This window comes from Chelonoidis abingdonii, chromosome 18, assembly GCF_003597395.2.
Source record: "Chelonoidis abingdonii isolate Lonesome George chromosome 18, CheloAbing_2.0, whole genome shotgun sequence".
In the NCBI taxonomy this organism is placed as follows: Eukaryota; Metazoa; Chordata; order Testudines; family Testudinidae; genus Chelonoidis; species Chelonoidis abingdonii.
This window is the reverse complement of record NC_133786.1, coordinates 14027659-14043354: the sequence shown is the minus strand read 5'-3', so window position 1 is coordinate 14043354 and position 15696 is coordinate 14027659. Positions and strand designations below refer to the sequence as shown.

Sequence of the window (15696 nt, the reverse complement as noted above, 5' to 3'; positions counted from 1 at the left end):
ACGGCTCAAGGGTCTGCCAGTCCAAATCCATTCCTCTTTGTAACTCCCCTGGCAGCATTATTGGAGGAGGGCTTTTATTTTTCCATCCATCATTTGTTCTCAGAGGGGTAAGGGGAGAGCAGCTGCTGGCAAAGGTTGCTCCTGTCAGGCATGTCAAGAGAAAGAAAAGCAGCTCATGGGAAGCTGAAACAACAGAAGATTGCAACTCCCTTCCTGACGTATTGAATCTACATCACTTAGAGTGTATGTCTGGCCATATAATGCAAGAAGACAGAAGTCTGACCAGAGAGGAGTGGTGATAAAAACACAGAGCCAACTTCACGAATGGAAAAGTCTGAGATATGACCTCTCTGTTGAATTTGTAATTGCTGACTGATCTCTTCTTCCTCCACGCCATGGAAGATTCTTATTTCAACCACACCCTTCCTCCACATCCACAGGCTTCTTATGCTTGGAGCTTTTACTAAAGATATACTGCATTTCTTTCCTCCTTCAAACTCACTTCTGTGTAAGCCACTGTTGTTTATATCACACTAGGGCTCAGAGGTTGCAGTCAGGGATCAGAGCACCATTGTGCCAGGCACTGTGCATCCATGTGACAAAACAGACAGTGCTGCCCGAGACAGAGAGTTGATAGGTTAGGAGTCAGACCAGATGTAACAGAAGAGACCAACAGAGTGGAGATGGGTGGGAGGACAAGGAAGAAAAAAACAGAGTTTAGCAGGAAAGTATGTAGTAAAAGTCAGCCCCTGCCCCGGAGAGCTCACAATCAAGGTTTGTGTCAAGAAATAACAAGGACCCAATAAAGCTTGGGAGGTGAGTATTAGGTCACAGTAAAAGGAATACATTTTTGCATACTAAGCAGTAGTGTCAGCTTTCTACCTGCTTACCTATTGTCAGAGCTCGTCACTAACTCTGTTTGCTTCCACCTCTTATGCCTGCTTGTTTGCTTGATTTCTTTAGATCTAAAAGATATAGGTGAAATTCTGGCCCCATTGAAGCCCATGACAGTTTTGTTATTGACTTCAGTGGAGCCAAGATTGCTCCATATAGTTTCAGAAGGATCTATTGACTGTAGGAGGATGTCTACACTTACCTCCGGAGTGATCGATCTAGCAGGAGTCGATTTATCGCGTCTAGTGATAAATTGACCACTGAGTGCTTTCCCATCGACTCCAGTACTTCACCGGAGCAAGAAGCACAGGCGGAGTCAATGGGAGAGCGTCAACAGTCAACCTACAGCAGTGAAGACACCACCGTAAATAGATCTAAGTACGTGGACTTCAGCTACGTTATTCACATAGCTGAAGCTGCGTAACTTAGACTGATTTCCTCCCCTCCCCACCTCAAGTGTAGACCAGGCCTAAGTGTCTTTCCTAGCAATTAAAAATAATTATGTTAAAAAAACATTTGAACCTGCAGCTGCTCCTCATGCCAAGTCAAGCAAATAATGAACCAAAGATGAAATCAAAACCCAACCAATATGCTTCTTACTACAGACCCCAGTTCTTCTCACACACCTGCCTTCCCAAAACATGAGACTGAGATTTTCAGTGCAGTGTAGGGGTTTTATGCACACATCTTCCATTTATTTCATTTTCAGGATCAGGATCCATAATAGGAAACAGATATACAGCCAATTGAGTACTGCCCTATAACCATAACAGGACCAGTAGGTCATATTACACGCCTTATACCATCCTGTTTGATTTTTATATTCTATTTGCCTGCCCCAAAACAAACCTTTCTAATAATCATACTCCTAATTACTAACACAAAGTACTAGCCTAATAGATGTATTTCAGTGTTTATTTCCCTAATTCAAATTTTGATTTAAACCCATTGTTAAATGGAGAGCATTTTTGCTGTTTATTGTTAAATAACATTATTTTGCAACATGCCATGACACTGGCTGACCACATCATGCTAGAGTGTTTTCAAGTCATTTCACTCATGGATTAGTATAGATCAAAGTAATTAATGTTTTGGGTGTTTAAAGGTCATAATACGAAAGGGATGTTACATTCAATGTTTTCACTCTCTGTTCCTGTTCTAATGTAATAGCAAACATTACAGGGTAAATACCCCTGTAACTAAATAACTCATCAGGCATCAAAGAAGCCTGGTGGAATGCTGATGATGGACTTTATCAGAACGGCCATTGTGTGTGAAAAGACTAAGTGCATTCCTCACTTATCGTCATCAAAGGAAAAGTCCATGTTGGTAGAGAGACTGTCAGCTCGTCTTCTGTGAGAAGATATAAGAATGGATCCAAAGAAAGATCCTTCATCTCTGGACTGTTTGGATTCTAACAGGGCAGAATTACTGAATGAGAAGATGGAGATCTCCAGAGTTATGCTGGGTAGCCCTGAAAGACTTTGGGGAAATTCTGTTTATTACACCACTGCTACCCTTTGATGTCACAAATTGTGATTCACCTGTTGTTATATTTTACCTGCTTTAATTTCTCAATAACTCATCCTTTTTTCTTAGCTAATAAATCTTTAGTCAGTTTACTATGAATTTGGTTGCCACCGTGGTCTTTGGTATAAGATGTGGAGTATCAACTGAGCTGGGGTAAGTGGCTGGCCTCCTGGAACTGGGAGAAACCTGATGTGGTGTGATTTTAGATTTAAGTCACCTTTTATCACAAAGTCCAGTTTGTTAGAGTGGCAAGATAGGCTAGAGAATCTAAGGGTCTATGACTCCATGGTAAGATTGGTATAATGCTCCAAAAGTTCACATCTGTTACTGACTTGGTGAAATCTAATTATAAAACATACCACCAGTCTGGGGTGTCTGCCCTTGTTTTCTGGCAGTCTGAGGTAGGCAATCACAGTTGTGAGCCACTCCAGATAGCGTGACACATGCAGCATAAAGTTAATGGATAATAAAACAGTTAATTTGCTGTGTTTAACGGTGAACTCCAGCTGCCAGTAATTTGATTGTAGCCTTCTGGGATGAGAGGGGTTTACTTGTTTATACAACAAAGGACAATATTTGCCCTGTTTACCATGGTAACCAACTGTAAATTTCAGTTATAATATATTGCAGGATTTCACATTTTGTCAAGTTACACAGAGGGAAAAGAGCTACTGCATGAAATCTCATGATATACTCAATGCTTGGGCCCCAAAGCGACTACTAAAGTGTGCCTAAAGTTAAGTATATGCATACACGTTTGGGTCCCTTGCATTACTTTTAATATCTTCAAACTGTTTTACACCTATTAATCAATCCATACAACAACCCTGAGAGGCAGGTATACTGATTGTGAGATGTGATATAAATAAGCCCTCAGTCCAGCAACGTACTTAAGAACATGCTTAACTAAGAGCTGATGGGTAGCCCTATTGAAATCAATACTTTTCAAGGGCTTTGCTGGCTCGAGTCCTATATATAAGCAAACAAGTAACCACAATGTTCAAGTGGAAGCAAAACACTTGAAAAACCTGCATAAGAGATGAAACATACAATTTGTCCCCAACCACATACCTCCCCCACCAAGAAAAATTTTTAACACTGTTTCTTTTCTTAAGAAAGTTTGCAACAGACATGTTTCCTTCAATAATATGTATCTTTCCATTGTAGGTGTAGACACCTGTTCGTTGTTACTCCTAAAAATACTGGGCTACTGGCATTGATATTATTTCTTAACAAAAATGACATTGAACATTAAAATCCTGATCCTGAATTCCTTATTCAGCGGCAGATAGGGGGTAGAAAACACCAGTAGTTAGATGGACTTTTCAAAGAGAGAGAAAGGGGGAGGGGAAGGGTTCTTCAAATTATGGCCCACAGCAGTTTGTAATGCCCTTTAATAGAAGATGCTGATAATAAATGTAATACACATTGTAGAATGCCAAAGAAACACGTTATAACCTTTTTTGCCTCATTATTTATAATCCAGGTTACACATGCACATCACAGGAAGAATAGAAAGCATTGTTCTCAAATACGATACTGCAGGAACGTTTCAAAGTCCTGGTGGTGTGTATCTGTTTTCACAGCAGGATCACTATTTGGATTGATTGACTCAGAACTTCTGCCTCTTATTTGCCTAGTGTTATTTGCATGAATTTTCACATGGGCCTTCACGATTCAACATTAAAGATGAACCCAATAAGAAATATTAACATTTTGGGGATAAAAATAGTATTCAGTAAGTTTCAGAGGCTTACCCACTGCCCTGCTCCTCTGGCCCAAAGGTGTATTTATATCTGAATAATCATGATAAAATAGAAGCAGTGACCATGAGGTTCACTAAGGATAAATCATAAATCGGTCCCAGAGAATGAGAGAGTTCCTGAGGATGAGGACTAGGTCATATTATTTCCTAACCTGACGTTAAGGCTTTAGGCCCAGATCGTCAGAGGCATTCAGATGCCTAATTCCCATTGATTTCAATGTGAGCTAGATGCCTAAATCCCTTTTGAGGATTTGGGCCTAGAATCGTAGAAATGTAGGACTGGAATGGACCTTCAGTGAAGTCATCTAGTCCATCCTCATGCACTAAAGCAGGACCAAATATATCTAGAACATCCCTAACAGGCATTGTCCAACCTGTCCTAAAAAACCTCCAATGATGGGGACTCTACAACCTCTCTTGGTAACTTATTCCAGTGTTTAACTATCCTTATAGTTAGAAAAATGTTCCTAATATGTAACCTTAATCCATTTTGCTGCAGATTAAGCCCATTACTTTTTGTCTTTCCTTTAGTGGACATGAAGAGCAATAGATCACCATCCTCTCTGTAACAACACTTTATGTAGTTGAAGTCTGTTATTTGATCCTCCTGCAGTCTTCTTTTCTGAAAACTCCACAGGGCCAGATTTTTTAACCTTTCCTCAGAGGTCAGGTTTTCTAAACCTTTTGTCATGTTAGTTGCTGTCCTCTGGACTCTCTCCAGTTTTTCCACCTCTTTCTTAAAGTGTTTTGCTCCTTATTAAAAATGCATGTATGTTTAAGTGATGAGCAGCAGAGGCGGCTCCAGGCACCAGCACGCCAAGCGTGTGCCTCGGGTGGCAAGCCATGGGGGGTGCTCTGCCAGTTGCCGCAAGGGTGGCAGGCAGGTTGTCTTTGGTGGCTTGTCTGCGGAGGGTCCGCTGGTCCCGCGGCTTTGGCGGACCTCTCACAGGCGGGCCGTCCAGTCCGCGGGACCGAGGACCTCCCGCAGGCAAGCTGCCGAAGACAGCCTGCCTGCTGTGCTTGGGGAGACAAAATATGTAGAGGCGCCCCTGATGAGCATTGTGTGTATTTGTAGTGTGTGCAGATTTTGTGTTCATTAGTGTATGTATGTTAATGTGATGTGTAGAGCGTTTGCAGCAGTGACAGCCCTAGTACTATAGGTCTAGAATGAGTAAAGGGTCATTGGCACATTAGGGTCACTGATGTGAGTTTATACTGGGGTCAGAGACAGATCCCTGCACGGGTTGCACCTTGTGCCAGGAGGGGTGACGGGGCTTGGTGCTGGAGGAGAAGTGGCAACTAGTGATTGGGTCTCACCCCCAGCCACTTGCCAGCGGCTGGTGTCTTCTGCCTCCAGTGACTGCTCTTACGGCCCTGCCCTTGGCTCCTGGGAAGGTCAAAGGGCCACTGAAGCCCCAGCTCAGAAGGTCAAAGGTCAGGAGTCAAGCGGCAGGGCTCAAAGACAGCTCCTGGCCCACAGGGCTCAGAAGGTCATGGACAGACTAATAGGTCAGAGTTCAAAGGTCAAACGAGAGGTGGTCGCAGCCACTGAGTTTACCGACCTCTGTCGGGGTCAAAGGTCAAAACGGAGATTTAAAGGTTTCCCTTATACACCCAAAAAACGAGGTCTCCGTTGCTTATTTCCGCTTCCGGTGCCAAACTCGGGGCACTTCCGTGTTGACAAGCAGCCGGAACCTTCGTGTCCCGCCCTGGCGGGGGGCGTTTCCGGCCGAGGCCTTCCCGCCCGACGCCCCGCGCGCCCTCCCCTCGCTAGGATTGGCTGCCGGGCTGGGAGGCGGCGCTGCCATTGGCTGCGAAGGCGGCCGGCCTTTAGGTGGCTGTGGGCTCCCCCCCACCCACTCGGCGGGTACGGAGCGAGGCAGGTACTGGCGCGAGGAGCCGCCGGTAACGCGGGATCGGGTCGTTCTCTCCCCCCGCCCTCCGCGGACAGGCCCTGCCGGACCCCCCCCGGCCTCGGCTCATCTCCGGTCTCGGGGTCGCTGTCCCCAGGTCCCCTCTCCTGCGGCTGGGGGAGCCGCGCCCCCCGGGTCCGATCCGGCCATTGCCACCTGCAGCAGGTTTGCGTCCACACGGCGCCCCCGGCGCTCCGGTTCCAGCGGCAGGCGCCTGGCGGCCCGCTCGGGACGCTGGTGTCTGCTGCCTTAGCCTCATTTTCCGCTCGCGGGAGTGGCGGGTCCTGGGTTTTCCTGGGGCTCCTACTTGGGTTGCATCTTGTTCTTGATGTGGCTCGTCACAACCCCTCCCCCCCCCCCCGATTCTCCCTGCGGGGAGGGGCTGTGTGCAAAATACAACGTTGTGTTGTGGTTATTTCCCCCTCACAGCAGTTATAGATCTACTCTCGTTATAGTACCATAATCTACGCTGCATCTAGGAAGCCCCATGGCTTTGTAGAGGGCATCTTCTTTGGTGGTGGTGGTTTTCTTGGTGGCTGAATGGCGTGAGAAACATTTTGTGTCTTCGTAACATCTTTCAGTGCCTAAAGGTCGGACCATGCCTCCTGGAAAGGCCGGCAATAAGGAAAAGTTGGTGCTTCAGTGTGAATGGGAGATGTGCGCCTATGTGGCCTCTAAGATGGAGGAGTTTTGCGATCATGTGTCGGAGCATTTGCAGCTTCATCTTCGTGGGGAACATAGGGATGAGATGAACCCTCTTGGTAAGGGACACTGAGTGCAATTAAAAACTGTAACTTTAAAATTGGACTCTTGGGTTGGAAGAGCCATCAGGCGGGTCATCAAGCTCCCTTCATTATTATGAACCACTCCTGGTAGACGTGGAGAAATTTCAGTAGTGAATTTCCCAGTGAGGGTAATGACATAGTGTCCACTGGTGATAACGTGTTCTGCATTCTGGTAAGAAAATAAACTTTCCAATGGATCTAATGCACTCTGCTGTCAGTTGACCTCTTAGAGTGTCTGGTCGTGATTCAAGGCTGTGGTGCAGGACAGCTTTGTGTCAAGAACCTGGAAGGTTTTGTTCTCCCTTACCTGACACAGCAATCCTTCATTGTCTGTAGAATTAAGGGACAATAGCAAACTCTTACATTATAATCTTCTTCATTACATGACTTCAGTTACATCTATTGAATTACATCTGCTCAATGAGATGCTTAGCAGCATTAACTATATATTTTTAAAGGGTGATACATAGTCTAGCATTGTGAGCACAGGACTGGGATCTGTGAACACCTGAGCTATTATCAGAGCTAAGGAGATGTGTTTTTGTAAATAGTTGATGTTTATATTCACTGTCTTGAGTGCAGGGTCTTGGCTGCTTTTGTAGTGGATCATAAGCCAGAGTCCAGAACTGAAGAAATAGGAAGATGAGAGTTCTCCTCTCACCATAAGTACGTGGTCCCACCAGCTGTAGGGAGGGAAGGCTATGAAGAAAGCTTCCATCTTTTCTTGCTTGTGGGGACTTAAGCTTTAACAGGGAGACGCTCATTTTCTACAGATTTGTCAGTAACTATGTTTCCTATTTGTGTTGCAGAAGAATACACTTGTCTGTGGCAGGAATGTGGCTTCTGCTCTCCAGAGAGCTCAGCAGACCTGGTCCGCCATGTTTACTTCCACTGTTACCACACTAAGCTGAAGCAGTGGGGGCTGCAGGCCTTGCAGAGCCAGTCAGACGTGAGCCACTGTCAGCTGGACTTCCAGAGCCGCAACATCATTCCTGAGATCCAGGAAAACTTCCTGTGTCTGTGGGAGTATTGTGAGGTGAGAGCAACAGAGAGGGGATCAGCCTTCCTAACTCCTGTCTGTGGGTGCGCAGTCAGGTGGGAGCAGGAAAAAAGGGGGACTTATTCTCTCACAGTGAATGCCCAGGAACTGGGAGAGTCGCTGTCAATCTGATGTAACCCTTGAGGACTCAGCCCAGTTCAAGTTGGAGCACAGACAGGGCCTTACGTGGTTCAAGCCAACAAAGTCTCGGTTCTAGGGTAGGGAGATGGTCTCAGCATTATGAGCACTGCAACCAGTTTGAATGCCCTGATGGTGCTTTCTGTCTTTGCCCCAAGGGAGGGGAGGGAGAACGGTCTGTCGAAGTTGAACTGTACCAGAACTGCTAGCATGCATGTGCTGACCCATGTTCTTCTGGCTTTGTCTCCCCACAACAGAGATCTTTTGATAACCCTGAATGGTTCTACCGGCATGTGGAGGATCACAGCTTCTGTTCAGAATACAAGGCAGCTGGGAAGGAGAACCATGTGGTCTTTTGTGGCTGGAAAGGTATTTGATTTTATTTATGTTACTGTAGCACTTAAGAACCCGAGTCATGGACCAGGACCTCATTGTGCTTGGTGCTGTACAAACACGGAACAAAACACAGTCCCTGCACATGTGAGAACTTGAAAGTTCTCCGGGGGCGGGGGAGCAGCAGCTGACAAACAGCAAGGCTTTGCACATCTGTAGCACCTTTCCACTGAGGTTCTCAAAGGGCTTGCTAAACACTATTGAGCTGAGCCTTGCCTCACCCATTTCCCCACTGGATGGTTACAGAAATCAAAATGCAAAGGCAACTTGCTGGGTACTCATGGTGTGTCAGTGTAAGAGTGAGGAATATAACCTGGGACTCTGGCTTCTTAGTCCCCATGGCGGGCTTAATACCTGGTGATTCCAGCTGAGGAATTTAATAGATGGTATCAAGGCCTCTGAACAGAACAGCAAGGGGGAAGTGCTGGTTTAACTTTAACAATAACTGCTGTCTTTCACGTGGCCATGATCATCTCAGCTGCTCATGTGTCCTGTGGAATGACAGATCTATGCTGTATGTAGGCCTGTATCCAGTCTTCTACCTATCTGCAGCATGCCTGGCCTGGCTCCCCATTGGGGGCAGCAAGGCATTTTACTCTGCCTGTGCTACTGAAATTTTCTTGGAGCTGTCAGGTCCTTTGCCAAGGAGCTAACCATTGTCTCTGCCTTTTACGTTCAGAGTGTGACTGCACCTTCAAAGGGCGCTGTAAGCTGCGGGAACACCTGCGCAGCCACACACAGGAGAAGGTAGTGGCCTGTCCTACCTGTGGCGGGATGTTCTCCAACAACACCAAGTTCTTTGACCACATCCGCCGGCAGACCGCCCTGGATCGTAAGCGCCTGAGCGGGGGTGGGATTGTCACTGATCTGCCCTGTTGCTTCTAGCCGAGTCATTTGATTTGTCAGCAGCTCTCTCTGTTCTAGTAGCAAGGCATTAGCAGGGCATGACCACTATGAGTGTTGGCACTGATTGGCTCTCAGGCTCACCAGAGAGACCAGTGGCTTGAATAGGCCATTGAGACTGAACTCCCCTCTCAGGCAGGAGTGGGGCAGCACGGGGGAGGTTTGTCTTGCTGTATCTAGTGCCTTTCTTGTTCTGTGGACATGGGACTAATGTCTTGGGCTGTCACTCAGGCCCTTGTGCCAGTGATAGATTGATTTAAAATCTCCTTGAGCTCCTTTGTGCCGTGCTGGGTGCTGGAGTCAGTACTGTGCTGTGCATTCTCCACTTCAGGCTGGGCCTGTATGTAAAAGTGAGAGGAGTTGCTGGTCTCCCCTCAGCTCCCTGCAGGGGCCCCTTGTACATTCCCAGCTCTCCCTGTACGTTCCCAGCTCCCATGTGTCTCATTCCTGGTTAGACTTGTGTTGTGATCATCCTTGAAGGCAGTAGAATTGCTTCTGGGGTTGCTTCCTGAGTCATGCAGTGGTAGCATTGGGAGAACTGTGTTCACTGGAAGGCAAGACAGTGGCTCTCTACCCAGGGGCAGCATCAATGGCTGTGAATGAGGAGAAAGGGCTCTTGGCTCCGATATAACTAACCCACTTTGTCCTGTGTGTTGCTATCTGTGCTATATTCTCTGCTTTGTTCTTTCTGTCCTTCCCCTCCCCCTTTGTGCACTCCCTTCTCTCTCCCCGCACCTTTCCCCAATGTTACAGAGCAGAGGTTTCAGTGCTCCCACTGCTCCAAGAGGTTTGCTACTGAGAGGCTGCTGCGTGATCACATGAGGAACCATGGTGAGTAAAGGCCCTTCTCTCTCTTCCAGCCGTCGCTCTGGCAAGTGCGTTCCCTCTCCCCACTCCATGGTGATGGGCTTCCCTCTCGTTTCTCTCGAGCAGTAAACCACTACAAGTGCCCCTTGTGCGACATGACCTGCCCACTGCCCTCCTCCCTGCGCAACCACATCCGCTTCCGGCACAGCGAGGAGCGACCCTTCAAGTGTGACTACTGTGACTACAGGTGGGGTCCCTGCAATTGTACTTCCCTAAGGTGGAGTGGGTCTGGCCTTCAGAGGTGGGGCCTGGGTCTGTGTGGGGGGAAGGGAGGGTGGCTGGGCTGTCAGGGGCTAGGGGTGGGAGAGAAGCATTGATGAGCAGGAGAGGAAAATAGAATAGGGGTCTCTCACACATTTGGCTTCATTCCCATGTTCTTTTCTTTCAGTTGTAAAAATCTCATTGATTTGAGGAAGCACCTGGACACTCACAGCAAAGAGCCAGCCTATCGCTGCGAGTTCGAAGCCTGCAGCTTCACTGCGCGTTCCCTCTGCTCCATCAAACTGCACTACAGGAAAGTCCACGAGGTGAGGAGGGAACCAGGGGATCTGCTGCTGTTCCCACTGTTCATAATGCAATAATGTTGAGAAGCCTCAAGCAAGGTTGCGGCCCAGGGTGCTAGGTGCTGCACACATATGTCGTGAGAGATGAGCCCTACACTGAAAAGCTTGCAATCTAAATAAAGAGAGAGAGGAAGGGAATACTCTCCTCCCTGCTAGACAGATGGGGGAGTGAGACACAGGGAGACCAAGTGACTTGTCCAAGTCATACAGAGAGTCTGGCAGAGCTGGGAATTGAATCCGTATCTCCTGACTTCCACTCGACCGATCTTTCTCCCAAGCCTGCCTTAGCCTTCTAGGTGACCATAAAACCCTAATGCAAATCTTAGCTTCATTCCCACCCCCACATAGATTTGGAACAGTCCATGATCATGCTTGGTATCCATCAGCTCTTGGAGGAATTGACTCTTCTGTCCTTTCCGTCACTCTGTCCACCTGCTGCAGTGCTAATAGCTAAACGGGTTCTGATTCTCGGATGACACAACACGAGTTATCTGAGGAAAAGGGGTTTCTCATGACTTTCCTTCTGGCTGTCTGATCTCTTTTGATCTCTGCTCTCTGGCTGGGAACAGGGAATTGCTCTCCCTTCCAATGCAGGGCCAAGGGCAGGAAGAGCAGCAGTTCTTCAGTGTTGGCCATTTAGCAAAGATGTTTGTCAAGGCTCACCTAGTGTTCAGTACAAGTGGCAGGCCCCTGCAGTGAAGGCACTAAAGACGCAGAGAACACTAACCAGAACTGGGCATACACACCCAGTAATTTAAGCGTTGTGGTGTGTTTAGCATCTTGCCTGCTTTTTTCTGGCTATAACTGGTGGCTCATGGGGTTTGAGTAGGAGTTTTCCATTCTTGGGCACTATCCACTAACCTGGCAGTTGTGCTAATTTTATGAGCCGTCCGTTTGTATCGCCTTCTGGCTAATCCCTTGGGAGCACTGGTGGGGGTCTGCCTGTCCCTGTTCCTCCCTGCATGGCTGACTGTGTGTGTTCTGCTGCTCCCTGGCATGGGGCAAGCATTTTAATACCTGTATTCCTACAGACGTAGGTACGGCTCCAGTACTTAGCCCTGCCTCGGTGCAGGGGACTGAACTAAATAACCTACTGAAGTCCCTTCCCGTCTGACATTTCTGTGATTCTGTGGCCACTTTGCAAAGCAGTCCCAAACAACTAGCAGCCCAGGCACGGGATCTCCTAGGTAATGAGATTCCCTCCATCCTGTGGATTGGAAATGCCAAGCCCATCAGAAATGTTACTAGTCCCCCACTCCTTTGCCTTAATGACTTGCTATAAAACTTGTCGGGTGTGTGTTCCTGTTGGAAAGCCTGGCTTCCCACAAGGCAGATTGGATTTGAATCCCATGGCACTTAGATCCTTTCTTTCTTCCCGCTCCCTCCCCAGGGTGACTCGGAGCCCCGGTACAAGTGCCACATCTGTGACAAGTGCTTCACGCGTGGGAACAACCTCACTGTGCACCTAAGGAAGAAACATCAGTTCAAGTGGCCCTCGGGCCATCCTCGCTTCAGGTACTGGACCTCCAGCCTCTCCTGTGTGCAAAGCTTGCTACCTCTCTCAAGCCACAGGGGGCAGTGGGGGACTGGCAAGCAGGCTCACTGGGAACAGTCACTCGGAGGTGGGATGTTGGTGCTAGGTTCTCTGATACTAGGGTGATAGGGGCCGTATCATACCTAGATAGCAGGCTCCAGTGGCATATCAGAGACTAGGGCTGCTGGGCAGCAACCACACGAATGCAGCTGGATCTACTGGGATGCTTGTAGAAGTAGCAGGCTTGGCTGCAGCCAGACCCAGCTCTCCTCAGCCTGAGAGAGTGTCACCCCAGTCTAAGCCCGATCACGTTTTGAGGATGCCTTATCCGATGTAAACTCCAGCAGCTGGGGTTGAAAGGATTTACCCTCCCTAACAACGTCTCCCCCACTGCACTACCTGTTAACACACTGGGTGCTGTGTGCTGGGGTGTCTGCCCCATAGTAATATCAGTGCTGCAAAATGACCTCTTTGGGGTAGCAACTGCCACTGATCTCCTGGAGTTGGGTGCGGTAACATGTAGGGTAGCACTTCAAGCAGTCAGTCCTGCCTTGGTAACTGCACAAGGCATCTGCCTTCCAGCCCCGTTCTAACCCTTGCCACCCGTCCCTCTCTCTGGCCTACGCAGGTACAAGGAACACGAGGACGGCTACATGCGGCTGCAGCTAGTGCGCTATGAAAGTGTGGAGCTGACTGAGCAGCTGCTGAAGGACCGGGAGAAACAGGGCGAGTTGCTGGATGGCACGGCGGAGTGCGTGGTGCTGACAGAGGGTGAGGGCAACTTGCAGGGGATCATCCTGGAACCGCCGGCAGAGGCCTCCCTGGAGGAAGCCATTGACATGGAATCGCAAGTAGCCCCACTGCCACCATCGGTTTATGCTGCTGCCAACCCTGACCCAGCTCAGCAAAGCACCTTCCCGAGAGCTGAGGCCTCACCAGACCCAGAGCCCAGTGCCCCGCTCGGCCCCATCATCCGTGTGGTGAACAGGACTAATGAGCATGGGGAGAACGAGACCGTGTACTATGTCATGGCCAATGCACCTTCGGAGGAGCAGGCAGCGGTGCCCGGTGGCCTGGCCGTGGAGCCGGAGGAGAATGTCATGGACCGCCTACAGAAGACAGCTGAGGAGTTGGGGATACAGATTATGTGAGATGCTGGCACTGCCTCTCTGCACTTTGTCTTCAAGAAATTCAGGTGTCTCTCCTGCTTGGGAGGGCAGGGATGGAATCACGAGCACTCTCCATCACCCTGCTAGGGTCCCTCCACGTCCTTGATTATAGACCCAGAGCAGTTGGTGCTGCCCGCGGGAAGATTCTGAGCACATCTGGTCAGCGCCCGGTGGGAGAGAGGGGTCGATCTCCCTTGCACCAGCCTGGGAGAGGAAGGTGTCAGCGGATGCTGGGAGCAGCCTTACATATTCTCATGGCAAGAAAGGGGATTCAAGCTGGGGATTCAGTGCCCTCCGTCCCATGGGGAGAGGTTTGGGCTGTGTTCCCCCACTCCTTTGGAGCTGCAGGTGGATTGGCTTGCCTCCTGAGATGCTGTTTGGCCTTAAACAGGCTCATTCTGTCCAGTATCTCGTTGCCCTCGCGTGAACAAGATGCCCTGACCCTGTCTCAAACACACTGGAGTGTCCATATTCTAGCTCGTTCAAACAGATCCCTTATCAGTGTTGACACTGCCCCATCCCCTGGTTGATCTGAGCAGGGGAGCAGCCTAAGGGTCCATTTGTCCCTTTGCAGGTTGCTCCTCCCTCATGGAATGGTGGGGAGCTGGTGTAAGCTGGGGGGCCCTTCTCAGCATTCGGGGACCTTTGTGCGGCCTTTGTCCTCCCCTCGAGTTCTTGCCCAGGGAATTCCCCACAATGGGGCCTGGGCTCCTGGCTGTGCAAAGTAAGTGCTTTTATAATAATAAATAAATAAAAGTCCTGTGTGCCAGGTCAGGGTACGACTGTGTGGTGTCTGCCATGGTCCCATCAATGTGGGTCCCGCGTGCCTTAGTGCAGGGATCAGACCAAGCAGTTGGGGATTTTAGTGACCAGATCTTTGTAATATCTAGGGTGCAAGTGACACTTGAGCTTTTACCACATCACTGCGGCATGTCCAGTGACACACACAGCCACCTTCATGCTGCTGGAATCTCCTTTTGCTCTGTGCCTCTCATAGCTTTCCGTACGCACGCTGTCTCGTCCGATTGGAGATAGCACTCCCCCAGCCTTCTTCCCTGCTCATGGACGACTCAGCCATTCCAATTGACCCAGAGACCTTTACTTGCTTTAACATAGGATCACTGTCGACTTGCAAGCAAGTCTCTACCACAAGACCAAGCTGTGCTAGCTGGCCTCTTTCTCTCCTGGGATCCCAAGGGGTCTCAGTTCTAAACTTCTGTTTGTAGACTTGGGAAACAACTCTGCAACCCTTCTGCAGTCCAAGCCGTCATTACCTGTATTTCAATGTCCTCATCAGTGAGGTGTTGACATGCCACGCTCGTTAAGAGTTCTCTGGCCCGGGTAATCATGGTCCCCCCAGCCTTTAATCCTCTTTGTCATTTCAGTGGAGGGCACAGTTCTGGTCTTCCTTCATATCGTGGTGGTGTGGGGAATCAAATAGTGCTGTGTTTCCGCCCATAGCTGGGTCCATTTCAGGGAGGGACAAAGTGAGGCCCACTTAAAGTTGGTGGTTGTTGGATGAAAGGCACTAGCCAAACATTGGTTAACATCAGTTTTTAGCAGATCCATTGGAGATTGCTATTGTCTGGCTTGGGTTGGTTCTGCTTGCTTGACAGCCTGACCCCATCCTACTGTGATGTGGCTGTAAAGTGCAGGTCAGTGGGAAACCCTGTCCTGCCCTCGGACTGGTAGACGGGCTCTGGTGGTGGTCAGTTCCCTTGGAGGTGCTGTCTTCTTTCTAATCCTGGAATAACCTTCCCTGCTCCAAGATGACCCCGCTAACAGGGGCACCTTGCGCTCTCCCAGGACAGCTGTAATCGCCTTAACCAGTGTATTATGGAGCTCATCTTACTGGGGAGCTGCCTCCTGTTATTGAGGGTGCAGAAGAGATGGCCTCTGCCAGCTGCATCTGGGGCCCTGGAAAGTTTTGGTTTGTGCTGACACTTGCCTGCTTGGTAGACTGACAGGGAGCTTAGAAGAGCTAAGAGCCCAGCTCAGGGCTTCACAGCAGCCCAGATCCCTGGCTCTGGGCCAGCCAGCCCAGCATGCTGCTATGGAGCTGGGGCTCCTGTCTTGCTAGGTGGAAAATGGTCATTCTAGCTTGTGGAGGATTTTCATATTTGGGGTTTTCATTTTGAAATGTCAGGATCCTCCATTGAGCAGGATTACTGTTCTCTGCCCAGCTCTGACAGGCCTTCGTAGG

The 15696-nt window shown here is 49.1% G+C and overlaps 2 protein-coding genes across 3 annotated transcripts in view; one reads left to right on the top strand and one right to left on the bottom strand.

Moving 5' to 3' along the window:
- Nucleotides 1–6702, bottom strand: part of POU2AF2 (POU class 2 homeobox associating factor 2) — a 29513-nt gene extending 22811 nt beyond the window's left edge. Inside the window, exons 1-2 of the mRNA XM_075073441.1 lie at nt 6561–6702; nt 4703–4942 (exon numbers count right to left, since the gene is read on the bottom strand). Of these exons, the coding sequence (XP_074929542.1) occupies nt 4703–4942; nt 6561–6702 (382 nt within the window). The remainder of the gene's footprint in view (nt 1–4702; nt 4943–6560) is intronic.
- HINFP (histone H4 transcription factor) lies at nt 6043–14262 on the top strand. 2 transcript variants are annotated; one of them, XM_032780669.2, is made up of 10 exons: nt 6043–6109; nt 6684–6863; nt 7697–7923; nt 8322–8433; nt 9137–9289; nt 10114–10191; nt 10294–10414; nt 10616–10754; nt 12181–12305; nt 12953–14262. In XM_032780669.2, exons 2-10 carry the CDS (start codon nt 6701–6703, stop codon nt 13473–13475), a joined length of 1641 nt encoding a protein of 546 aa, XP_032636560.1. In that variant the 5' UTR covers nt 6043–6109; nt 6684–6700; the 3' UTR covers nt 13476–14262. The 2 variants fall into 2 exon arrangements, with proteins under 2 accessions (XP_032636560.1, XP_032636565.1); XM_032780674.2 differs by having other exon boundaries at nt 6057–6094.
- Nucleotides 14263–15696: the final 1434 nt, after the last annotated feature.